General features: G+C 37.8%; 1 protein-coding gene across 1 annotated transcript; it reads left to right on the top strand.

The window, feature by feature from the left end:
- Window positions 1-5,765: 5,765 nt before the first annotated feature.
- On the top strand, window positions 5,766-23,725 carry rap1aa (RAP1A, member of RAS oncogene family a). The gene is made up of 8 exons (XM_036578723.1): window positions 5,766-5,866; window positions 17,869-17,956; window positions 18,134-18,202; window positions 18,311-18,367; window positions 18,696-18,836; window positions 21,593-21,736; window positions 22,124-22,254; window positions 22,890-23,725. The coding sequence occupies exons 2-7, from the start codon at window positions 17,900-17,902 to the stop codon at window positions 22,211-22,213; spliced, it is 558 nt and encodes a 185-aa protein (XP_036434616.1). The 5' UTR covers window positions 5,766-5,866; window positions 17,869-17,899; the 3' UTR covers window positions 22,214-22,254; window positions 22,890-23,725.
- The last annotated feature ends 2,558 nt before the right edge of the window (window positions 23,726-26,283 follow it).

Below are 26,283 nucleotides of genomic sequence, written 5' to 3'. Positions count from 1 at the left end.
ACTTATATATACTTTATATATAAATGAGTATACTTTATATACTCATTACTATACAAACCAGTCTATTTACACAAGAAAGAGTCTTTGATACAAATAAATCTAATTCAAGGGTAAGCAGAACTTGAAAAAGTAGAGCACCCCCAGCTCAATGGAAACAATTTACAGTTATTGGGCTGTGTCAGTTAACCTTACTTGCTGAAGTGTGGATCACTAAAAATTAGAAAGTATATAACCCATATATGAAGTAATTTAAGCTTGAGCCTGTTAAGTAACTTTACCTAATTTTTTCAGGGCAATATGTTTCCATGATTTTTCTAATTCAGCTAATTTAAGTCTATAGTGAATAAAGGCTGATTTAAAAATATCAAAGAATACAAAGATATATGCAGATAAAGCTCTGTATGTGCACAGAACTCACCCTTCCTCTTGTGCTTCTAACTTTGTAACATGCTATCATTCTCTTTTTTTCCTCTTTTATTTCCTGTTTGTCTCTATTTGTTTTATGTCCCTGTCTCTCTCTGCTCTCCATGTTGCTTGCCCACACTCTTGTCTTGGCAGATGTGTTCATGAATCCTGGAATCAACACTTACTTACCATTTATATTAACACTGATGAGGAAACTATTATCTCAGATAATGTAAGGTAACTCAATTTATATGGCCTTAATTGTGCCATGAACATTTTATGGCAGGTCACATGCTGCCATAATAATAATATAACAGTGATATGTTACCATTACTAGTAATTGTCATGACAGGTGCCATTATGTTGGATATCATGACAGCTTACATCACAGGCTATTTGTTTGCTATTTGTTTACATTTTCATTACAATTCAATGTAATGGTAACATGGCACTGTTACATTACAGGACCAAAGCTGTCATATAAGTTTTGACCGTGTATGACATGTGCCATGGCATGTTTATGACACGGTTATGTCAATGTTAGCAGGGTTCCAGTAGTGTGACTGTCCTATGGGATTCCTATATTTTACTATAGGCAACTACACAAGTATATTTAATAAATTAAAGAGGTTACAATGGGAATATTATATGAAGGGGAGTGTATTATAGATTATTACAGAAAAATCATATAGCATATCTGATTAACTAATTAGCTAATTACTAACTTTACATTATTTAGCAACAGCTTTATTACTACAAATCATTCTAAAGTTACACTAAAACATCATTTTGCTCTGGGGCTGACTTTTTTCTATCTTATTCAAATAACTAGTTTTGTCCATGATGTCAGTTCACTGTACTACAACTAGGCTACTAGCTTGTGCACTGTACTGCAGGGGCAGGAACATGAAGCAGTAGGGTGTAAACCAGTGGTCACCAGCCCTGCTCCTGGAGGTCTACACTGTCAGAAAAAAGGCCCTGTACAGGTACATTTTTTGTTCTTTAAGGTACAAACAATGGTTTTAAGGTCCAACTGTGTACCTTGTTGTTTTCTCCCAGGGGAAAGTACATATATGTATCTTTTCATAACCTACGGTTTTAAAATAGCACAATAAAATCAAAGGCCTGCTGACAAGACGGGTCGTGTGGAGTCAGTACAACTTTAAAAATATAATTGCAATGAAATATGGAATAATTATGTTTCCTAACTAAAGGTAATGAATACATACTCTTGAGGGTACCACCACAGTGACAGATGGCTTCCACCACAGTGACAGAGGGCTTCCACCGCAGTGACAGTTTAGTACCTTTTTTCTAAGAGTGGTTTTATCAGCAGATTTTAGCTCCAATCCTAATTGTCCCCTACATGATCTAATTATTGTCTTCAGAAGTCCTTGACTAGCTAAATGAGATGTGTAAGATTTAAGCTGAAAGTAAAACCTGAAGGAAGTTTGATCTCTAGGAAGAGGGTTGGTGACATTTGCTGCAAAGCTGTTAAGTGTGGTAAGTGAGAAGTAGCTCTGAACGACATCGATGAGTAAAAAGATCATATAACACGCTGATGAACCAAGGATGAAAAAAAGATTTGAGGCTTTACTGGAAGAATTGTTTTTAGCTTATTTGCTTCATCTTGTGTGTTAAAACAGCACAATAAACTCACTTTTTCTTAGAACATGACTAAGACTTCTTTAAACACATTTAACAAATATATACATATATATATATATATATATATATATATATATATATATATATATATGTATCTTTTTGTTAAATGTATTTTAAGAAGTCTCAGTCATTTACACAAAGCTGTCACTGCATAATTTGTGGTGAGAAAATACATTCTCACACTCAGCCAAAATCAAACAACTTGGCTGCCTCCTACTGACACCCTTGCTCAGTGTTGTCATGGCAGTCTTCCACATAAATGGATCTGAATTGTGATTTTTGTTCCATTTTTTATGATAAAAAATACTAAAAGATGAACATACACAAATTTGGCGCAATATTTGTGAATGCCTTTAAAATTCCACTACAGGCCTCAATTTTCACCACTTTTTAGCATTATTCACCCAATGGCTCCATTTGCCTCATTATAGACAGTCCACCTCCAGTCCTGGGCAACTCCAGTCCTGCCCTGTACAGTTGCAACTATTTCTCATGCCATCACACCAGATCTAACTAATCAGATAATTATCAAGCCCTTTATGATCTACATCAGGTGTTCTGGAAAATAGTATACATGAAACTATGCAGGGTTTTGTGCAGAACACCCTTTAATTTCCAGTTAAAACGGACATTAAATACAAGTTACTCATTTTTCAGCATCAGGAAAAACAGCAGAAAACATATATTTAACAAGAAAATTGCACAGAAGCAATGTCAGCTTCTATTCTTTTCGGGAGACTTACTTTCAGTTTTTCAAAGAAATCTGCAGGGATATTTTTCCACACCTCCAAAGTTCAGTCTTAGAAGTTAGTTGCATTTTATGCTTCTATCGATTCAAGTAAACACAGTGATGTTGAAGTCTGGATGCTGGGGTGGCCAGTCCATTGTCCTGAGAACACAAACAGCTTCTTTGTTCCTTCTGTTGCTTTGAAAAATCTCAAATTTAGACCTATCAGCCCACAACCCCCCCAGAAGTCCAGTATTGGTGTTCTAGTGTAAACTTTCTTATGTCTATTTCCTTTTTTCAGTTTCAGCTTCCTGACGGCTACCCATCCTTTCAGACTCATACATTAAATTGTCGTCTCACAGTGAAAGGATGGACAGAAACAACTGCAGATTTTTTTAGATCTAAAGCAAGAGTAGAGCTTGATTTTAAATGATGATATACCATAACCTTGAAAACCCATGGCCCACTATTTTGCAACATTTTCCACCAAATCCACCTCAAGACTAAACATGTATAAACATCATATTTCTTTTGATCAGTAATTTTGTAAATACAGTTTGAAAGAGGAAAAAAATGAAAATGCATCATATATGAACAAATAATAATCATATGGAAGCAGATCTGAGATGACAACAAAGAACACTGCACATGAACTTTTCGTGTTCACGTTTATATAAGAACAGCCCTGGGTGGCGGGCACTGATAAAGACTGCTATCCCTATATTTGTGTGAGGAACACACACATACATACACAGAGCTCAGATGTTTCCTACTGTCTGACTGCATCTGTTTCCTCAGCTATATCTGAACAATGAGTAGCCAGGGGCTGTTTCTGGAAACTCCAGCTGAGGAAACTCATGCACTCCCTTCTGAAAAACTTCACTTTGAAATCCCCCTTCATGACAGTATGTATGTGCCTGTGTGCTACAAGGGGATATTGGCTATTACAACTAGACGGGCTCTCACTATGTCCACATCCACAATACCTCTACTGTACTCATATATAATCTTCCATAAACCATGTTTACATGCAGTTCATTTTAAATGCTTTAAATCCTTGCAATCATGTAAAAAGTGTATTTCACATTTAAAGTTAAAATGAGGGTCTGAGTGAAACATAGTGATCTTTTTTTTTGTTTTTTTTTACATTTTTCAGACTAGCCTGCACTCTTCACACTGGGAGATGAAGTGCTATCAGAGGTGGACAGCTACAACAAGTACATTTACTCAGTTACATTTGATGAATTTGTGCATTCCTGGCTATTTTTATGTTATACTATTAAAGCATATTAGTGAGGAGAGTCTACTTTTTCACTCATTAAAGGGCTCATTTCCTATATTTGTTTGTATTTTATTTTTTCCTTGAGGTCTGCTTATAGTATTTGAATGTTTTATGTACCAAAAGCAGCTGTAATTAATTTTTACATTACCTTTTTTCAGTCTCTCTTTGTCCCTTAAAACAGACTGTTTTTGGTACTGGGCCTTTAAGACTGACATGCAAACAAGCTCTGTTCTGACTGGCTGCCCTGTATTGTGCCTCATTCAAAAAGCAATGCAGTCTAAAACTCCTTATAACTTCAGCATAAAAGGGAGGAGTTAAACTGCTGTAGGCAGATGTATGTAAAAGGGGCTGTTTTCTGTGACATCACAAAAACAGTGAATCCAAAAATGGACTGTTTTTGCAGCTTAGTTTTCACTTCAAACTCTACTATTTAAAAAAGTGAGGGAAATTTGTTTTCCAACATATGGGCCCTTTAATATTTAGTAACTCATTGTTTTTTACATTTTTGATTTGGTTTTTAGCCTCTTCAACTCCTTGAGACCACCAGTGGTTCCAAAACACACTTTGTCATATTCTTCATAACTTTCATGTTTTATTCATTCAAAAGGTGGGTGTCATATGAAAGCTGTAACTGTCTTCTTTCCAGTCAAATAGATGGGTAATGTAATTTTAAACCCTTATAATAAATGAAGCTGAACTCACAATTTTTTGTCTACTGAAAGTTGACCCATTTTTCCACAAATCTGGGCTAGAAACTATAAACAGATGGTGTCTCTTCAGTGATCAGCTCTGTGAAAATTATTTTTATAAAATAATACAAAGAGCATCTAAGATTTTTGGCTTTCAGCAGTAAATTGTAAGCATATAGCAATACGTGTATGATCATAAGACACATTTTCTGTTAATTTGCGGGGAGCTTTTACAAATAAATAAATAAAATAAATAATAAATTTACATTTATTTCATGCAGTTACTGAATAATTTGCCTTACGATTTGGTCATCTAAATTCAGATGGAAAAGCCAAAACCCCTGGTCAATATGAGGTTAATAAAGAAATCTAATTGTAATGGAATGTCACAGAAAAACAGTTTGGGTTCTATCAGACTTCCATCAATGTGAAACTAAACATGCAAACTCCAGACACCAAACTAGGCTGATTAACTATTTTAGAACAAGGTCAATGTTGTGTCATTTTGATTTTAAGGTTTGATTTAGTTGGTGACTGCATTTGTACAGCTTTACGACTGGTCACACCTCTGACTTTTGGGGCTTATCATTAATTTTTTTTAGATCAAAATTACATCAAAGAAAGAAAGAACAGCACCTAACAGACTTCTGTCCCTATGCCCATGCTGGAAGTACCATGAAGTTCTGTAAGTTAACTTACTCCGTACGTACTTATTGATGCTTTTGTATTTTTACTCAAGCTGTTTGTTGGAAAGATACTTTTACTTGAGTGGTTATTTCACTGAAAAAACAGTACGTATACTTTATGTACCAAATCCCTGTCAAATTCAGTAACGTTTATTTATGCCATTTTGGCCACGTATGCTTACAAGTGCCAGCTGCTGTTTTGGCTGAAGTTGCCTCCACGGTGAACTCAGGCACTTCTACACGCCGCTGCGCTGTTTTACTGACATTAGCCAAGCCTTCTCTTCAGCCCCAGCGTGTCTGCGCCATTGCCCTTTTAAGGACGCTAGTGGGAAGCAGGAGAATGACGTTTGCAGCAGCGAGCCAGGAGCTGCTCTCAGCGCCAGTGGAGCGGCGGGGAGGACGAGACACGGTGAGTAACACAGCCAACTTCACCACCTCACTCTCAGCAGTCAAACCAGGTCATACGTATGACCCTGGCTCCGGACAGACATTTACAGTCGAGTACGAATCTAAATTGGAAGGTCTCGGGGGAATACGGGCTGCATTAAAACTCAAAGCCAGTCGAATTACACTGAAGCGCAGGCCGGCGGAAGGGAGCTGGTTAGCTAGCTAACTTAGCAGACTCTGCTAGTCCCGCATTCAGACACCGCAATGTTTGGCTAGCTAAACTAGCTTTAGCTTAAGCTAAAAGAGCCGCCGATGTACACCATACATTTCAAAGCTGGAATATGGCGGCGTCCGATTAGAAACTGCTAACGTTAGTTACATATTTTACAATTTTCTTGTGGCCTTCATTTGAAAAGTGTCCCCTTTGTGCTCTAAACTGTCACACAACCGTTTATTAGGGCATAAAATGTAACCGGAAGGTACCTAAAACTTGAGTTTGTTAGCTAGGTGTGTCGCTATCTGGCTAGGCTAAGCTAACTAGCTAGCTAAGTTAGCAGTGAGTTGGGAAGCTGGCTGTTCATATTGAGTTGGGTGTTAGCTAAAGCTGTCTGGTCGGGGGCGAGTTAGCAAATGTTTGTATAGAGCCAACTGGCTAACTTGCAAGATTAGCGTCTTAGATTTAAACCTGAGCTGTTACAGCGGTCATTGGCTGTCACTTCTCAGAAACAATCTGCCTAAGCTAGCTAGCTATTTACGAAGGCTTAATTTGGGGGTTCATCGACGAGGCAACCTGTGACTGTTAGCTACAGTAACCTAACAGTTTTGTTACGCCTGTGTCTGACAGTTAACGTTGACCCAGTTAGTTAGGTTAATATACTTGTCCCTGCTTTAGTGCTTTTATTTATGCTGTGTGTATTCTGTAGACGGCTAACGGTGGCTCTCAGAACAGGGTTTTTTGTAGGGAGGGATCATTAATCCCAGCAGTGACAACCTGAATGCCTAACTGTTAGTTAGTTCATTGAAAATAGCTAACTACGGTACCTATGTAGCTATATGCCAGTTTTTCTTCATACTATCATATATACGTAGTATATTCTTGCTTTCTTTAATGGCCTTCTGTGCCCTTTTTTCTGTCTAAACACTAAAGTCCTAGACAGTGTCTAGCTAATTAAACCAGTGCCATTGGTTGGTTGTTAATGTTCAGGCCGATGCTGGTTTTGTAACTGGGCTGTATTTCTGCAACACATTTCAAAATGCACTAGCTGTGGAAGAACAGCACCAATGTTTTGACTTGTGACAATTTTTTGCATTCCAGTAGATGGAACTAATGTTTTAGCCAGAGCTATCATCAGTTTTCTGTAGTGCTGCATAGAGCACAGACCTGGAGTGTCCTATTAAGAAGCTTGTCATTAGCGATGTTGAAGGTTAGTCAGAGGAGGTTTTGGCCCTTCATTTAGAGAAAAGGTGCCATCTTCTTTCCAAGTATGTTCATGCTTCGTTATACAGCAGTTCTGTCCACGTTTTGAAGCGACCCGGATTCGTCCTTTACTGGTAAACTTCGTATGTTGCCTACTAGGAATAATCAGTGCACACAGCATCAACATCCTTCACAGTTTCAACCTGAGTCAACAAAAGCCTTGGCACTGATCAGAAGAATTTCCTTTTGATTTAATATCTCCAGTGAGTTTAGGAGGCTGTTTACATCTTGCATAAACATATGTTTCATGTCCAGATTGTATCTGGATAAACTTTGGCTGGATTCCATTTACAGTTTTCACTGAAATGCGTCCCCACTGTGACTAGATGAGATCTGATTTAAGCACATCTGATGCATACATCATCTCTGTTTTGCTGTTGTTTACTTTTCCCCTGTTACCATAAGACTCAACAAGCATTTGTTGAATGCCTTCAGCTGCCAAAGAGAGCAAAGAAGGCACTTGATTTTGGGATAACTCTCAGCCTTGCCTATCGTCTGTCTTGCATTTCCTTGTTTGTCGTTTCACCTGCTAGTCAGGACTCAAGACACATTTCCAGTGGGGTAATTCTGTGCCAACATAGAAAATCCATTCCATTTACACTTTTGTTGAATCTAGTCAAGATCCGTTTCTGACCACTTCTAAATGTGGTCTGAATGATCTGATCACTTTGTCTGATTACATCTGGCTTTTCATGTGGTCACATAAGACCTAAACATGATCTGATCACCAAAAACGCATGTTGATAAAAGGTGTAAACAGCCTCTAATATTTACCCAGAAATGTAGACTGTTTCCTTGTTCTGTGCGTTGAATAGATTTAGGATTTGGAAAGTAAAACAGCCTTTAAGCATTTTGCTTACATTATTGTGACTAAGGACAGTTATCGAAATTCAGTACTTTTATGGGACTGACTGAATTACTTCAATACTACCAAGTATCAAGAATCCATGTCATTCAGTACCAAATTGCATTATTTAAATAGTTGGCATTATGAACATCCTTGAATCAATAAGTGTGGTTGTTTCAGAATCTTGACTGTTGATTGGTTGTTCAGTCACAATCTGGTAGAAAAGTTATGAACATCAGCACTTCTTGATTCGACCACAGTCTGCTGTGGTCAGTAAATATATCTGTTTCCTGAAAATCACATTTTCTGGTGAAAGCCATGAATCACTTTCAGTTTGTAATTTATTAGACAGTATAAAAAAATCTTCTGGAAATCAGTATAAAAGTCTGTGTATCTGTATCAAAAAGTATTTTGAGCAGTACCCAGCCTTAGTTGTGACATGTTTAACACACAAGCAAAAGTTAGCTTAGGCCAGAGGTCCTGCTTTATATTATGCCCTTTTGGTAACTGAGTGTTGTTGTTATAAGCAACTATAGTCCTGGGATAAATCATGCTGTCATAATGGCGAGTCGTTATGGGTTGCTTTAATAAACATTGATTCAAGCCCAGACTTTGATGAAATGGCAGTGCCAAAGGTGATTCATCACCTATTCCTATTTCCTTTTTTGCATATGGTTAATCTAAAATTAGCCCTAGACCTTTCAGCTCTAGACTAAGTTTAATATGAAAACTTCAGATCAACTGTGTTGTTAGTCATGGTGATGTTTGCTTGTGGTGCTGAATGTGTATTGAGTGGACAGTATCTGCATGCTAGAGTATGAAAACCTGGAACTCACTCTCAGCTCTTAGCAACCACTCACAGTGGCATTCCATACTGTTTACTGGTTACACAAGCAGCAGAGCAGATGATCCTGACAGACGGCCTCTCTCTCATTCACAAATTCCCCTTCACTCTTGTCCCTCATACTAGGCTAGCTGTCCAGTCCTGTCACTCATTGCATGTTTATGACATCATGTAATTGGGTTTAATAATAATAATAATATAGTATTTCTAGTAGTGGTACTGTGAGGTAGAACATCAGATTGCTTTCAGAATAGGTTGTGAGTTTTCCAACTTGGTTATCAGTAATTCCAGTTTCATTTTATGCAATCTTATGTGTGTATTTGCTGAGTAAGTGGTGTTTTAAGCTTGAAGATTGGATGTGAAAAGCTGCTGTTGTCTTTGAAGCCCTTTTTAAAGAAATCAATACAATATTTGAGTACAGTATTTATTATTGTTGTTTATCGTTGTTGTGAAGAAATACATAACGTCACAATATGATTTTTTTTTTTTAAATATGATTTTTTTTCTGTAAACACTTGAAACTGATCATAATTTTTAAATAATTTATTTGTCTAATCCTGTTGATGGGATTTAGTGCAGCACAGTATACAAAATATTGGGTATAGATAATTGGATTAATAGTTTTGGATAGTATATTTCAAATGTGGCACTGATTTGTCGGTTCTAAAATATCAGATAGCAGAAAATATAAATATTGTGATGCATCATGTATCGTAAAACCTTGCTGAAGCATCATGATATTACATTTTGCCATATCACCCACCTCTAGCGTTTATGACGCTAAAGTGTAGGCCACAAAGTCTCATGGTTGCCAGAGTGGTCTAATCTACTTTATCAACCTACCTGCCAATAACTGATCATAAACTGTCAGACTATGACCTCTGAATATTTCCCTGATGATGCGTTTTCATGTTCTGTGGAGCTATTATTTTACCATTACTTTGGATGCCGTACTGGTTCAGTGACCTGAAAAATAGACCATATGAAAAAGAATTAACAAAAGCCCTATGCGGATGCAGTTAGTTTAATACGAGGAGGTAGGGGTAATGTAATTTTTATCTACATTTCTCAGTGATTTTAGTCCCATCCAAATGCACCGTCAGTTATTTTTACAGACTGCATGCTCCCGCGTCAGTGAAAATTCCAACACCATTATTACTATTATTATATTAAATTATTATTATTATATTATACCGTTCAAATCGACATGTTGATAAAAACGTGATCCTGTGGAAAATGAGTTTCTTAAGTATGGAGGCTTTTGAAAAGCATTTACTCAGTGGCTAAAAATCAAGCTAACATGTACTGTCTTACCTCACGTACCACTCAGAATATTAAAATATGTATAAAATAAATAAATAAATATTTATGCAGTGATGTTGACTGTTGGCTGTAAATTCCTAGCTAATGTAAATACTCATGATGCATTGCATTTACTTAAGACAGCAAGACAGATGCTTAGGGTAAACGAAACAGCAGCTGAATTAAATGTTTTAAAGAGTTTTCTACTTGTTTCTGGAGTAAAGGCAGCGCATAAATCGAATATCCACTCTAACCGTTCTCTGCCATTTGTACCAAGATTTCCTACCCTGTGCAAATTGGTCACAAAATTTGCAGATGTCCAGTAGTAAAATTACATTACCCCACCTCCCAATGTAAAACTAATCCTGTCCAAATAGTACTAAAGAATCTGCTGCTTATCCAGGCAGTGGTGATTTTCGAAATACTTAAACATTCAGCACGGATATATTAGTATTTTTGCTACATAGTGTGTCATAAGTCTCACAGGGCTAGACAAGATCTCCTAACAATAACATCTGGGGACAGTCATGAGAAATGTTGGGCTAAATGTGGGTAGGAACATACTGAGTGTGAAATTTCTAAACCAGTCCAGTGCCTTAGTAGCAGGTGTTTGTGCACATATCAACAGACAGACGACAGGCGTGTTGTTAGCCCATGATTGTAACTTAGGTTAGCATAGCTGAAAAATTTCCTGAGCACTCCAATTAAGCATGTAGACATGTCACATGTGTGAACATATTACATGTGGAAAATGCAAAAGAAAAACGGTTCAATTACTAACAATAGCATTGTTTTGCTTGTGCTTGTGTGATTATTCCAGGTGCCAAAAGGAAATTGGGGGTGTTTCATACCCTAGTTTGTGGCAGATTTCACTGTAATCTAGCACTAAAACTTGGACAACGTAAGACTAGTGTTAGTGTTAACAAGCTAATTGATTTTGCTGTAGTAATAGTGGTAAAATTGCTCGTAAATGTCATTGTTTCTTTATAAACTGGTCAGATGATGTACATCTTGCCTAACTTGAGAAAATTACATGTGTAAGATAGTGTGGTCAGCTAGCAAACACCACATGAATTGCAGGCTTTGTTTGTTTCAGAGGTCATTTGATTTATTTAATTTGGGTTGCAGGTATGAGATGGACACCTGTGAAGATGTTAAGATATTCCATTCTGTTGTGTAGGTTGTTTATCTTTGGATGAAATATTTGGCATTAGCAGTGAGAAATATTGGAAAAATTAATTGTGTGTAGTATGCTTTTTGATGCCCAGATATAGAAACGATAGGGGTAAATCCCTGACCTCGCAATGATCAATTTAATTAGGGTTCTGTAGGAAATTATTCAATGCATTATTAAATTTCAAATTTCACCATTCATATAGTGTCCAGTACCCTGTATGCACAAATGTGAGTGGAAGAGGTATTTACACAACAGTAGGTTATAGGCAATATATACAATATACTAAGCAGTTTGAGGATTTTTTATGTTTAAAAATTGGCTAAGTATTTATTTGGGCCAGGTTATGAGCTCATACGTTTTATTGAATATTGTTCTAATCAATTACGAAGTTGAAACAGCTGGATCACCAGTTTCAGGTTGATGCCTTGATGCATTTTTACATCCTTAAAAGAAAAAAATGTTGAATTCAGCCCTGTTCCAGTGTAACATAGTTTAGTTTTACATGATGCACCGTGTCCTCTGCCCTTGTGAGTGCACTGACCAGTCTTAGTGGAGGCACCTCCAAGATGAACGAGGTAGTGGTCAGTCAGTCGTAGTGTTTGTCCTAGGCTGTATCAAGAACTCCGTCACTCAGATTTCTAACAAGCAAAAGTCTGTTTACCCATTTGAGTGGTTTAATGATAAAGGTTCCATATAGAACTGTTGACTTAGATCAGTAATGGAAGAACTAGATTTTACATTTGGGATGTTCCATGTTCCCCTTCAGGACAGTTTGATTTATGCTTTTGGGAAAATATTCTGGATCTGGAAACATTTGGGTTTTGGCACAACATTTAGACACTGAGTGAGAAGTGTGTAAGAGAAGGAGAGAAAGTGAAGGAGCAGGAGAAGACTCGAAAGTGCTGACTTCATTGAATTTTAACTTGCTTTATGACTAGTGAAGACCTTAAGTTTTATTTAATTCCTTTTTTTTCAAAGATAAAAATCTAGTTTGTTATTTCAGGCATTCTGTTGGCGAGCAATTTTAGACAGAAACTTCCCAAACAGATGGAGAGTTCAGCAGATCTGTTAAACTACCTTTGATTTGTATGAATCCTTGACCATAGCAGAATTTACAGTGCAGTCTCAAGGCTAGACTGCAAACAAAGTGCAGCAAAGGGATCACTTCAAAATGTTGTGACGGCTCCATCAGCGATGATCAAAGGATATCCTTTCAGATCTGCTGTGGTCTCCCAAACCCAGGCTTATTGTTCTAGCATCAGAATAAAATGTAAAGTGTGTATATGCCCTAGATTTGCCATAGCTGTGCCAAATCAAATGTCCTACTACATTTAAAAATTACACCAAAAATGTATTCACAGAAAGACAGTCTGGATGTTTCCTGTTGGTGTCAACAGTTAGGTGTTTTAATTACAGAGTGAGATTGCTTATTCAATTACTGTTTAAACATCATAAGGTAGTTTCACCATTGTAAAGGTGTCCTTTAAAAAATGAAGAAATGGAACAGAAAGTAATAAGCATGTCATCTTGGGTTTCTTTTCCCCCCCCAGACCTAATGTATATAGAAGGCGAAAATAGCACTTTTGTATTACTGGAAATGCCTGAGTAAAGGGCTTCCAACAGTTGATATGTTGGCCAAAAATGTAAAGTATGATACAAAAATACACCATTGTTCATGAACATGCAGTGATATGAGTTGTAAATAGGTGACATGCTGTTCATTTAAGGCACAGCTGAAGAGCTATTGTTGAGGAGGACGTGTGAATACAATTAACGTGTGGATGTATAGCAGTGAAATTTATATATTTTTACAATACATTTTTAAAGCGCTCTTTGCCATTTGTTTTGGTTGCAGAGGCTTTACAGAGATCCGGACAAAGCAAGAAAGAGGAAATAACTGTAATTTTTACTGGTAATAAAGGCTGGTTCATCTGGTTCTTAGTGAGAATATTGAATTTTTGGAATGGTTGCTTGAAACAGTGATTTGTTGTTCTTCTTTTTCAACTGTAATCCATATGACCATGTGTATGTAGGTAGTGAGAGATTTGAGAGGGCCCGTACAGATTTGCATGAGCAAAACTGTTCATAGAGGAGTGACGACTACTGACTAGGCTGTATACTGACCATATAGTCAGTTGCTGTTGTTGACCACTTTCACCCTTTTACCTGTTTTAATCGATAAACTCTGCTTGTTTTCTCTGAACAGCTGAAGTAGGGAGTTGTCATTTGCAGCTGTAGGGTGTGTGTGTGTGTGTGTGTGTATGTGTGTTTGGGCAGGACGTTTGAGTTTCACTGCACGCTCAAGCTGTTGTATAGGGCGTTGTCAGGGCTCCAGCTCAATAGGACACAGAAGTATGAGCAGGCGATGATCACAATAGAATCCGCATGGCTTACAGCAATGTTTGCTGCGATGATTTAATACCACTTGTTGCAGTGTAGCTCTGAAAGTTGCTGAGCTGTACTGTACTGTACAGCATTGTTACCATGCACAGTACTGAAACTAAGGCCAGGCTGTTATGGCGTTGTGATTATTTCAAGCCATATTGTGATTAAACCCCCTTGAAGCTATTGCAGTGTATAGAAATACCCATATCATTTATGATACCAATTGTGATTTGTCATAATCCTTATATTTGGGGATGTGATTGGCCAATTATTTTTGTGAACAGAAGAAATACTTTTAATGTAGGGCTTCATTATATAAACATAAAGACTGATGTTCAGTAAAGCTGTTGGATATCACCCTGCCTATACGAGAAGTGATAAATTATAATTATTAAAATAGTGTACCTCTATCCACATGTACCACAACCTCAATGTGATTTGCGGCTAGCGTTGTGTAGTGGCAAGGACCTGGCGATACAATACCTTCACAATATAGGGATTACAGTCCCTGTATTATCCAACATTATAGCGTTACATTTTGTGCAGTCTGAACAAAGAAATAAAGATTTGTCTATCAGTAAAAAATAAAATAAAAGTTCGTTTTTACCTCCTTTTGCAACTTGAGCACAGCAATGTCAGTGATGTGTTGGGAGGGAATGGTGTAAAGAGGCTCTAATTTATTAACTATATTACAGAGGCCTTGTTCTGACACAGTGTTATGCTTTGTCGAAATATTCTACCGTAGGTAAATGTTACTACACTGTAGTAATGATATAGGCATGCTCGCTTGATAGATGGGCCAAATTATTAGAACACCTGATTTTTCAGATTTAGCCATCGGTGGTAGCGTTACTAGTCAGCTAGGTTTACGTTAGCGGTGTGCCCTTATGCTACTTGTTTATGTTTGAGTGGAAAAGTCTGATTGCTAAAGACAGAATACAACACTGCTATCTGGCTTTCAGGGGTTTAAACACAACTCAAAATGTTTATTGTAATGATGGATGAAGTAGTTCTCAATAGATGTTGGGTTACTCAGTGCCATTTAATATGTGAAAAAATTAAAGGGTATCAGTAATTTTAACTAGAACATGTCGTGCTGATTATTTGTAGGAATCGCCCAGGCCTAGTTGTCGCATTGAAGAACTTTTTACAGTTTTGCAGTTCAGGATAGTGGTTTTTGAACTAAGCATGTATGTTTTCTAATTGTCTGAATAGCTGAGTGGTTAAGTCACTTACTGTCCACACGAGACAATGTAGTTCTCAGTTCCCAGTTCTAACGCTTCTAGCACGTTTCCATCACTCTAACGCTGTGCACGTGCAGTAATTAGATTCATTCTGTCGTCCCTTAGCAGAATTTTTAAGAAAATTTTCAAATGGAAAGTTGAAACTTTTTTCAGTTTTATGGAGTTTATCATGCTGCATTAGAATCTTAGTCGTCTCTAAAAACTATTTTTTCCCTGAAAAATCTAAAATAGAGAATCTAAAAAAACAATTTTTTTTTTTCCCTGAAACAAATTTATTAATTCACAACAATGCATTACACAAAAATATGATCAGTATTATTGCAGTAAAATGGGGGGATAAAAACAGGTGCTGTTATACTTGAATTCTGCCTTTTGGTCTTTGAAGCCAAAAACATTTTCCATGAGCTTCCTCTGAACTATGTTAGTACTTTCTCTAGTCGCTTGCCAGTTTTGTCCAAGGCAGCATTGAGTATGCAAGCACTTAAACTGTGCATATGTGTGTCTGTGTGAGTGAGATAAAGCAACATAACAAGCGCTGTTTGCAACCGCTTCAGCCTTTTTATCAGTGGAAGTGAGCAAGAGAGCGATTAGCCTCCTATTTACCAAATAGTGTGTTGCTGCCTGCTATCAAACGCCAGGCTTATCTCTGCAGCTGGCATTAATACATAGCTGCTGCTAACACATCCACATATGGAGCTGCTAACCTGCTAGCCTTTTGCATAGCTTTGATTCACCTGGTGCTGTGTAAGGCTAGACTGGAGCTGTAATTGTGCCCAGTGAGGAATTTTCACCTGCGCTGGGGTGTTATATTTACAACTGTGTGCGATTGTAGAATTGACTTTGCTGTGGTTTTGTTTAATCACCCATTCAGTGTCCAAAACTCATTTAGACTTTAGGCTGAAGGTGCACCTCCTCTTCATTGTGAAGAAGGTTTGTAATGATCGGTGTAAACTGCAGCCATGACATTGATTTAAAATTCCATTGAATTTAATATTGTAACTTCGCCTCATTATTCTCTTTTGTATGTATGGAGGTAGCCCACATTTCTGACATAGATTTGTGCTAATATAAACGCTTGTTTGTGAGTTGGCGAGAGAGGACAATGCTTGCTTCGTGCCACTCTCTCATTGCTCTCCCGAGCTGGGGCGTGCATTAGCAATGCTAATGAGATCTCTGTGTGTAAGAGAGGCTGAGAGAGTAGTTGGCACTGCCAGGCAGTATATGGGAGAGGAGTGTCTATGATGCCTCATTTGGGTAGATTTTGGAGCTGATTTATAAGCAGTTGAATTTGACTGATTGAACTGGTTGATTAATTCTCGCACATTATGCATCAGTGCAGTTCATTTTTTTCACTCATAGGCCAGTGGCAGGTTCACACTACAGCTTCATAGCACTGGCATTAGTTTACCCACGTTTCACCTATCTGAAATTAATTGAAATCTAAATCTGCTATTTTCCACCAAATATAGTGGAATTGTCATGTGGTTTAGTGATGGCTATAGATGCTGTCATAAAACCATCAGTGCCTTCTAAAGCCCTGCCAAAAGCTTTGGTGGCTACTCTTAGTCCCTGCTTCAATGTATGTGAGGAATAAACTTGCTCAGTGAAAGTCTGAGTTCTTTTTCCCCAGCACACATTTTTTTTTAGTTGTCTTAGTTTTTAGGCTATTTTTAGATTCCCTGTCAACACTATAGGAAATCTGACATGTGCATGCTTTTAACTCACAGCAAGAGTGCACAGAATGAACCTTTGATCGACATGCTCTGTGACATTAACTCCTATACTTAGCACTTTATTCAGTACTTTTACATTAGTGTTGCCTTCGATCATTTAGAGAAAGGATGGGTGTATTGGAAAGTGAGCGCTGTTGTGGAATGGTCTGAGAAGGGGAGTGAGCGAGCTGTCCTTATATGGTTTGTTCAGAGGGAGATGGTGAGGGGAGAGAGTGGGGCAGGCAGGGAGAGAGGGAGTAAGCAAGTGAGTGAGTAGTTTTACATTTATCACCCTCTTCCTCTATTCTTTTTTTTGTGTGTTATCTGTGTTGCCACTGTAAAGCCATAGAAATGAGTGGCTGAGTGCAGCAGATTAGTTGAAATGTCTTGCTGCCACAAGTCTTCTTATTTAAAACCAACCCACGCAAATGTGGCCTTTTGAGTAGCCAAGAGCGACTGAAGAAGAATTATGTGATTTACCACTGTCTAACCACTGCTGATGAACTGATATCTTTATTTGACATTGACAGACATGTCTGCTGCTGGATTTCATGCAATCTATAAGGGGGCCAAGGCAGAGTGGTGTAGGGTGAAAGAAGAGGTACAGCAAAAGTCAAATAGAATGAATATGTATCTCCAGACAGAAGGTGAATAAGCGAAAGAGAGCGAGCACAAGACTGAGCTGAAATTGAAACGGCAGTTAGGAACTTCTGTTGTAACCTCAGTGTGACAACCACAGCCCTGACTGAAACCCTAAAACCCTCTTGTCACCTCTCCCCTAATCCAGACTGTTGATTTCTCTGCCGAGCCAAAACCCTCAAACCTATATTTGCTTACCAAGTTTTAGGTTTTACACTTTGGTTAATGACTTGTTCCTGTTTGTGTTTAAATTGTTCTGTACTGTTGCTATTTGTTGAATGATTTTTGTTTGTTTGTCACACTTAAAGACAAGTTTGTATTATACTAATAAGTATGAAGTGAGCACCCATAAGCATCAACTGTGTGTTAATAGAGTTGTTCTCTGGTCTGTTGACAGGCTGTAGAGGTGAGCACAGAGTGACCCCAGCATGCGTGAATATAAGCTTGTGGTCTTGGGCTCAGGAGGTGTGGGGAAATCTGCACTGGTAAGAGAGAAAAGATAATCTCTGCATGTTGAAATGAAATTAAATTTTGGTCTGTGAATTCTTTCTCACGTGTTTGGATTAAAAAAAAAAACAGCTGCAAACATTGCCGTTTGACTATAGCCTCCTTGTGAGTTTGATTACAGTGCATAATTGTGGTCATCTCTCTTGTCTCCACAGACAGTCCAGTTTGTTCAGGGTATATTTGTCGAAAAATATGACCCCACAATAGAAGACTCGTATAGAAAGGTACGACAAACCCAAATTAACAGTAACATTGGCACAGCAGACAGAATTCTGTTTTGAGTTTCTTTTTCGTTGTGGTTCACATTTTACATTTTCTCTCTCTCGCTTTAGCAAGTAGAAGTGGACGGGCAACAATGCATGCTAGAAATCCTCGACACAGCGGGAACAGTAAGTGCATCTTCAACTTTTTTCTTACGTTTTGCTTGTGCTTATTAATGCTTTTACAGTAAAATGTAAAACCTGTACGAACAGTGAAACTATAAAATAATTCATAAGACTCGTCTCCACTCAGTGCTAGAATGGCTAGGTTGTGGGTTAGCCCTGAAGATAGCACAGTGCAGATGGTAGTTAACTTTAAGTATAGACTTAAAGGCACTTGCACACGAGGGCTTTACTGGACTTTCTTACAATTCAAGGGTTTGAGCTCAACTAAAGTATATCATTGATGTAATGGAAATGATAAACTATGTTTGGTGTATTTGTGTGCGTGCTGTAGGAGCAGTTCACGGCGATGAGGGACCTGTATATGAAGAATGGGCAGGGCTTCGCTCTGGTCTACTCCATCACGGCACAGTCCACCTTTAACGACCTGCAGGACCTGAGAGAACAGATCTTACGGGTTAAAGACACAGAGGATGTGAGTATTGCTGCGGCATCTTTTATTTTTAACAATAGATCTTCCTATTTAACAACAAACCTGATCTTCCTAATCCTGATCCTGATTAATACAGGATACAAAAGCTAACACTAGGAGTGGGAGGTATGCTAGAATGTGAAAATGGGTATAACCTTGTCCTATGATTTGCATTTTACTGTATTAAGCCCATAAACAGTGAACCACAAACAGCTCTGCCCACAGTTTATTTACAATGAGCACAACTTCCTGAACTCAAACAGATGAAAGTTCTCAAAATTAGATTACATAATACACAAAGCAGGACACAGTGTTAAAGCTGCAAAGTAAAATTCTATTAATTTGTTAATTAAAATGTTTGAAATTGATAAAGCCATTCAGATAACCACTATTTAACCTCTTTTAAGAAACCACATGTTTACATGTGGCTGTTTTTATTAGTTGGATGGGAAGTGATAGCAAGCCACAAGCTAGCAAGTCAGCAGAAGCAGCGTATCTAAAGACAACAAGAGAGTCTGCTTCCATGTTGCATAAAAACAGCAGTCTGTGGTTAACCTTTTTCATAGCAGTGAAGTCTTACTGTTGAAATGTGAGACTCTTGGCCATATTTATTTAAGAAATCCACCAAAAGAAGCTGAGATATATTACCACCACTGCACAATCTGGCTGCAGTATGGCTGTCAGCTTTTTCTAATCTGTTTTATAATGCAAGATGCTAATAATGGTTTAATACTGGTACATTTCAAATACATTTTTACTGCTCCAGATTCCTAGATATCTTGAGAGCTCTCAGTTGCATTTTTTAGGGGGAAAAAAAGTGTCTCGTTGATCATATGGAATCTGAAATGTCACTGCTCACTGCTGAATTGATCAAAAAGTTGTTTTCTTTTTTCTGATTAAAAAGATGCTGTTTTCCACCCTCCTATTTGCCGCCCGTCACTGATATGCTACGTGGACAAAAATATTGGGATACTCCTCCAAATCGTTAAATTCAGGTGTTTCATTCAGTTCCATTGCCACAGGTGTATAAAATCAAACACCTAGCCATGCATGCCTTTATGAACATTTGTGAAAGAATGGGTCTTACTAAAGAGCTCACGGAATTAGAGCGTGATCCTGAAAAAGGATGTCACTGTTGCAACAAGTCAGTTTGTGAAATTTCTTCCCTCCTAGATATTCCACGATCAGCTGTGCATGGTATTATTAAAAAGTAGAAGGGTTTAGGAACCACAGCAACTCAGCCACGAAGTGGCAGACCATGTAACGTTACAGAGCGGGTCGCTGAGTGTTGAGGCGCATAGTGCATAAAAGTCTCCATTGCTCTGCTGACAAAATATCTTCAGAGTTCCCAAACCTCATCTGGCATTAACATCAGCACAAAAAATGTGCACCGGGAGCTTCATGGCATGGGTTTTCATGGCCGAGCGACTACATGCAAGCCTTACATCACCAAGCACAATGCCAAGCGTCGGGTGGAGTGGTGTAAAGCACACCTCCACTGGACTCTGGAGCAGTGGAAACCAATTCTGTGGAGTGACGAATCACGCTTCTCTATCTGGAAGTCTGATGAACAAGTTTGAGTTTAGCGAATGCCAGGAGAACATTACCTGCCTGACTGCATTGTGCCAGCTGTAAAGTTTGGTGGAGGAGGGATAATGCTATGGGGTTGTTTTCAGGGGTTGGCCTAGGCCCCTTAGTTTCAGTGAGGGAAAATCTTAATGCTTCAGTATACCAAGACATTTTGGACAATTGTACGCTTCCAGCTTTGTGGGAACAGTTTAGGGAAGGTCCGTTTCTGTTCCAGCATGACTGAGCCCCGGTGCACAAAGCAAGGTTCATAAAGGCTGGGTGTGTTTGGTGTGGAAGAACTTGACTGGCCCACACAGAGCCCTGACCTCAACCCCATTGGACACCTTTGGGCTGAACTAGAACAGAGATTGTGAGCCAGGCCCTCTCGTCTGACCTCACAAATGCTCTTCTGGGTGAATGGGCAAAAATTCCCACAGACACACTCCAAAATCTTTTAGAAAGCTTCCCAGAAGAGTGGAAGCTCTTATAGCTGCAAAGAGGGGACCAACTCCATATTAATGCCTATGGATTTAGAATGGGATGTCATAAAAGCTCTTATAAATGTAATGTGCAGATGTCCCAATACTTTTGTCCATATAGTGCATTTAAGTAACATGTTTGTTGTTACCAGATTGGGTGTGATCCTCGAAGTAGCAATTTATGCTATACATTATGCTTTATAATTTATTAGAGTAATTGTTTGATAAGTGATGCTTTTTTTTAAATTCCATTAAATTTACAGAAAAATGATTAATAAAATATATGTATTACTAAAATAGCTATTAAAAATAAATTGTATTCATTTGTAGTACTGCTGTAATACTATGATACTTGTAATACTTGTTATTGTAGTAATAATAAGAACTTCTTCACCTTTAGGCTTTCTTCTTATTATTTTTTTTATTTTATTTGTTCATTTTATTTATTTTTTGGTGGGGGTGTGGGATATGTAATATTGTCCATTTAGTGAAAAGTATTAGTGTATGGCTTTCGCTTTATGCTGCTCACCTCTGTCTAACTTTTTGCCTTGTTGTGAGAGACCATGTCTTGTGTCACACGTCATCATATCCTAGTTGTGGTTAATCAGTGTTTAATTCTGGTTTGAGTAGTCTCAAGTCAGCACTTCACTAGCGAGTCCCATGTGTGTCAATACAATGGCCAACATGTAGTGAGATTATGTTTGTCTGCAGGTGCCGATGATTCTTGTGGGGAATAAGTGTGATCTGGAGGACGAGAGGGTTGTGGGGAAAGAGCAGGGACAAAATCTTGCTCGTCAGTGGAATAACTGTGCCTTTCTAGAATCCTCCGCCAAATCAAAGATCAATGTCAATGAGGTGAGTGAGCGGTCACTGTACGTTTATGTCAGTAGATTCATTTCATTTTGGACTGTTACTTATGTTGTGCAAAACATTCATTTCTTTAATTTCTTCTCCCCAGATATTCTAGGCCCTTAGGTGAAAGCTGTCCAAAGCATTGTGATCTGCTTTACTGGATGTAGATTAAGTTTATCAGATATCAGTAATGTTCAGTAATCTGGAATAGTGGCAGCATTCACAGAATAATCTGGTTGGTTTAAAAATTGTTGCTAACATGCATGGAAACTTGTCTACAGCTATCCATTCCGTTATTAGGCTTAATCTGCTCCTGTAAAGCCAGACCTATTTGCTATTAAAAGCCTTTGGTACTATTTTAAGCATTACCTGTGTCTGTCTCTGTATCAGATTTTCTACGACCTGGTCAGACAGATTAATAGAAAAACGCCGGTGGAAAAGAAGAAAGCCAAGAAGAAGTCTAACTGCACACTGCTCTAAAATGCACATACATAACCACCCCAGCAGCAGCTCTGAGCCAGGTAATCATTACAGTGCAAGTACCAATAACACATTTTCCAGTAAAAATAACTTTTTCTCTCTATCATGCATTTTGATTGTTCCAGTATATACAACCACTCCAGTGGCTCTCAGATAATCAGTATGCCTAAAATCTCTAAAATGGCTTGATTGGCCGTTTATATTCTCACTTTTTATTAAGTTTAGTTTTAGATGTAGTCTTGTTTTTTCTCAGTGGTAAAGGTATCCTATTACTCTTACACTGCTGAAACACTGCCATGTTTTTTTTAAGTGATGCACAGAATATATTTTCATTCCCAGCATGACTGGTGGGTCATTAATTAATTTCTGCAGTGTTTAATAATGCCTTGAGAGAGGGTATGTGTCATTGGACCTAAATGGAATGAATGTATAGCTGCAGAGCATCATCACCTCCTATTGGTGGTAAATGGCAGTGCAGAGACTCCTCTATTATTGTGAAAGCCCCTTTGATCCAGTTTATGAAAGCCAAATTGTTGAAGTATATTAAAATATGCTTAGGTTCTTAAATTTTAAATTAAAAATATTGTGATATAAAATTATTTGAGATTTTAGTTAAATGAAATGGAGAAATGGGAACATTTTGTCACTCTCCTGTTTGTTTCTGTCTTGCTTCTAGAATGCTGAAATGAAGACCTGTTGCCCTACTGGCCAGCATTCCAGCCCCATTCAACAGTTATTGGAAACAGTGTCGGCAAAGGCAGAAAACGACTAAGGTTTTATTCCTTAGTTTACAGAAAGGAGTGAACAAGAGAAAGAGAAGTTTGTCTTCTCACACACTCTCCATTTCTGCTTTTCCTTCCCAAAAAATCCTAACTTTCCCCCACTTCCTTTTTCCCCCCGTCTCCTACAGAAATGATTTGTCTTTCTCGAGCGCTTACGATTTTTGCAATTGCCATTTTTAAAGAAGGACTATAGAAACAGGAATATTACATGTTCATTTTGGGGAGTGAATAATGTGCTGTTCATTAATCACTTCAACAAGCATGGGCACATTAAAAAAAAATCATATTAATGTTTGCAAAAGTCAAATCATGTTACATGTTTTTTTGCCCCACCCCTTCATGACCATGTCTCTGACTCTTCCTAATCTTCACTCCAGAAGTAGATCTGGGGCCACATGAGGTTCCTCTGTTTTTTCCCCCATTCATCTGGACCAGCTTCTCAAATAACGTTTTTTGCCTGAGTGACTTTGTTTTATATTTGACGTCTCAAAGCTTTCATATTTCCCATAATATATTCTAATTCCATTTTTTTGCATAGAGAAGCTTTGAAAAAAAAACTTTTATTTGAGAGATGGGGAGAAGTAACAAATGGGTTTCTGTGTCTCTCATGATGAAAAAATATATTGTACTAAAACCAACTCTAATATTTCTTCTTGTGTTCTGTCACACTCAGAGTGGTAATAATTTTCCAACTTTTATGAACGATTAAATTTTAGTACATTTTCATTAATTTTTTGGTCTTTTGTATTTTGTTTTAGGCTTTTGCTTGGATGTGGATGGTTAGATAATCCATTTTGTGCCTGTCTAGGAGAAGAATGAAATCAGGCCTATAACATGGTGTTGACTTCTCCATCTAGAACCAGTAATCAGTTCCTAATACTGCGTCGTCAAGAACCCAATGATCATACAGAGTAAAAAGAATCATGGTATAAACGTTTGATTTTATTTTATTTACTTCTTCATGATTCTCTCGATAGTTGTCATGGTGATGCTAGGTGTATCTGGCCAGCTTTTGCTTTTATTTTAAGAATTTTTTTGTCTTAATCTTATGATTTTTTTTTTTTCGTTGATTTAAATAAATGTATTTCATATTGATTTGGGTGTTTCTCATAAATGGCATTCTCATGATTTCATCACAGAAACTGACTTTGTTAGGTTCATTGCTGTCGCTGCTTCATGAAATGAGTCTTGGGATCGCTTAAATTTTGATTAGAACCAGCTGTTCAGCACCAGGATAATGATTTGCATTATGTCTGCGGATCAGCGCTGTTCACATTGTTCGTATTTGTCCACTAGAGGGCAGCAAATCCCTGCTCCTACGTAAAGGGATTTTGTTCTAAATTTCTGAATAGTTCAGTCTGAGACCTAAACAAAGAAGAGTGTTTTAATGTGAAATGTTGCATAATAGGGGAACTTACCTACTCCATGTTCTGTACAGTGGTGGTGTTGTGGTGAATGAATCTGAAAACCTATTTCTTTGGGGACTGTTTTTCATCTTGAATGTTCAAAGTTTTATTCATCTTGCATGTACTTCAAACATTTGTATCTCTCCACCATGAATTGGTTTAAAGAAATACATTTTAGGCAAAAACGCTATCTCAACTATTGTAAAGCAATGTCTCAGACATCAAACAGAGTATTTGTAAAGATTTCATGCAAAAGCGATCTGTGAGGTAGTTTTCAGAGGCGTAAAAGCTCCAAATGTCTGGTTCCGATCACCAATGCTGTGACCAGTTCTGTGAACGGTAAGTTTCTCTACTATGGAGCATTTCACATCAAACCACTCTGGTTGACATCTTCACAATTTAAATATGCAGAATTTTGTACTAAATTGGTGGAATTCTTCCTTAAGCATCCTATCAATATAATCACATCTAACAAAGCTGGCTTTCAGAAAGCTGGATTTCTCAGTTGCTGTGAAATTTATGCCGAAAGTAAAGACTCTCCAATAGGAATGTCATTCCGTCTTCTCTTATTGGGCAGTCGTGTGGTTAGCTTAACCCTCATTTGTTAAATTAGGGTTGCCTCTATTTCTGTGAGAACAATGCTTTGATGAGTGATTTGCTGCTCTTGCTTTAAGACAAATATTTAAAGAGGTTTCAAAAGAGCACATTCTTTGATGAATAGCCCTCTGCCTCTATGTGCATGTTAAACCCTGATTACTCTGCTGATTGCCCTGCTCGCCCTCTGTGATTTTAATCTCTATTGCAGTGGCTCTTGAGTTTGTACAGTTTGTTATTGATCTGTTGGATGTTCTAATCCATCTAGTTATTAGTCAGTGTTTAATAACCATTTTCACTTTGTATAGGTTTTTTAGGGAGTGTGAAGACAGTCAAACTGTACACGTTTCGAGTTGACAGCATTGCTTAGATGGGAGAGAGCCAGAAGAAATAGAATTATCTTTATTTAATCCCTTCCTCAATTAATCACTCATTATATAACCCCCACCCCATTCTGTCAGCTTTATATTATGCTGATTTCAATTTATAGCAGTGTTTTTAAAGCCCCTACTAAACCTAGCAATTAACTGACTTCCTGAGCCCTGCTCTAGAACGTTCTCCTTTGTTTGGTTATCAATTATTTTCTAAATGCTCTAAATACTGTAAACTGCAAACATTTGAATGCTGGTGTTTGCTGGACATTGTTGAGTCAATGTGCCTTTGCCTTTATAGGAGATTCCACCTTCTTCAAAAGTTCTACATAGTTCAACAGTTGAGATGTAAACATCTTAAGTCATTTGATGTGAAATAGTTCATCGTACTGATTGCTTTATGATGTTGGAACCGAAAGATGTTCGTTGCCATTTCATTCACTATCCAAAACCAGCAGGGAGTCTGCATCTGTTTTGAGTTTGTTTGTTTTAACATTTTCAGCATTACATATAGTCATAAATCTGAAAAGTTAAGTTCTTCTTTGTGTACTACTTTTCCTTACTTTGTGAGGGAGCTTTTACAGACATTAATGTCTGGTGTGAACAATTCTGATTCAGTATGTTTCTCTAGGATGGAGCATTTTTGATCAAACCACTTTGAATGACTGTTTACATCTTGAGAATTCAATGATGCAGAATTAAACAAACACTGGAATTCCACTTATGTATATCAGGGGTCACCAATCTTATCCGCAAAGGGACAGTCTGGCTCCAGGTTTTCATGCCTACCAAGCAGGCGCTCACCTCCTGTAGCTAATCAAGTGTTTAATGAAGGACACCAACTGATTAAACAAGTGGAATCAATTGTGCTTCTGCTTGATTGGAATGAAAACCAGCAGCTGCCCCAGCCCTTTGAG

This window comes from Colossoma macropomum, unplaced genomic scaffold (genome assembly GCF_904425465.1).
Source record: "Colossoma macropomum unplaced genomic scaffold, Colossoma_macropomum, whole genome shotgun sequence".
Lineage (NCBI taxonomy): Eukaryota > Metazoa > Chordata > Actinopteri > Characiformes > Serrasalmidae > Colossoma > Colossoma macropomum.
The sequence above is the reverse complement of the archived record's forward strand: the minus strand, read 5'-3'. Positions and strand labels throughout refer to the sequence as shown.

Coding starts and splice junctions, on each gene's coding strand:
- rap1aa (XM_036578723.1), top strand. CDS start 17,900: ATGCGTGAATATAAGCTTGTGGTCTTGGGCTCAGGAGGTGTGGGGAAA. Junction 17,957..18,133: donor GTGTGGGGAAATCTGCACTG/GTAAGAGAGAAA, acceptor TTGTCTCCACAG/ACAGTCCAGTTTGTTCAGGG. Junction 21,737..22,123: donor CAAAGATCAATGTCAATGAG/GTGAGTGAGCGG, acceptor TCTCTGTATCAG/ATTTTCTACGACCTGGTCAG.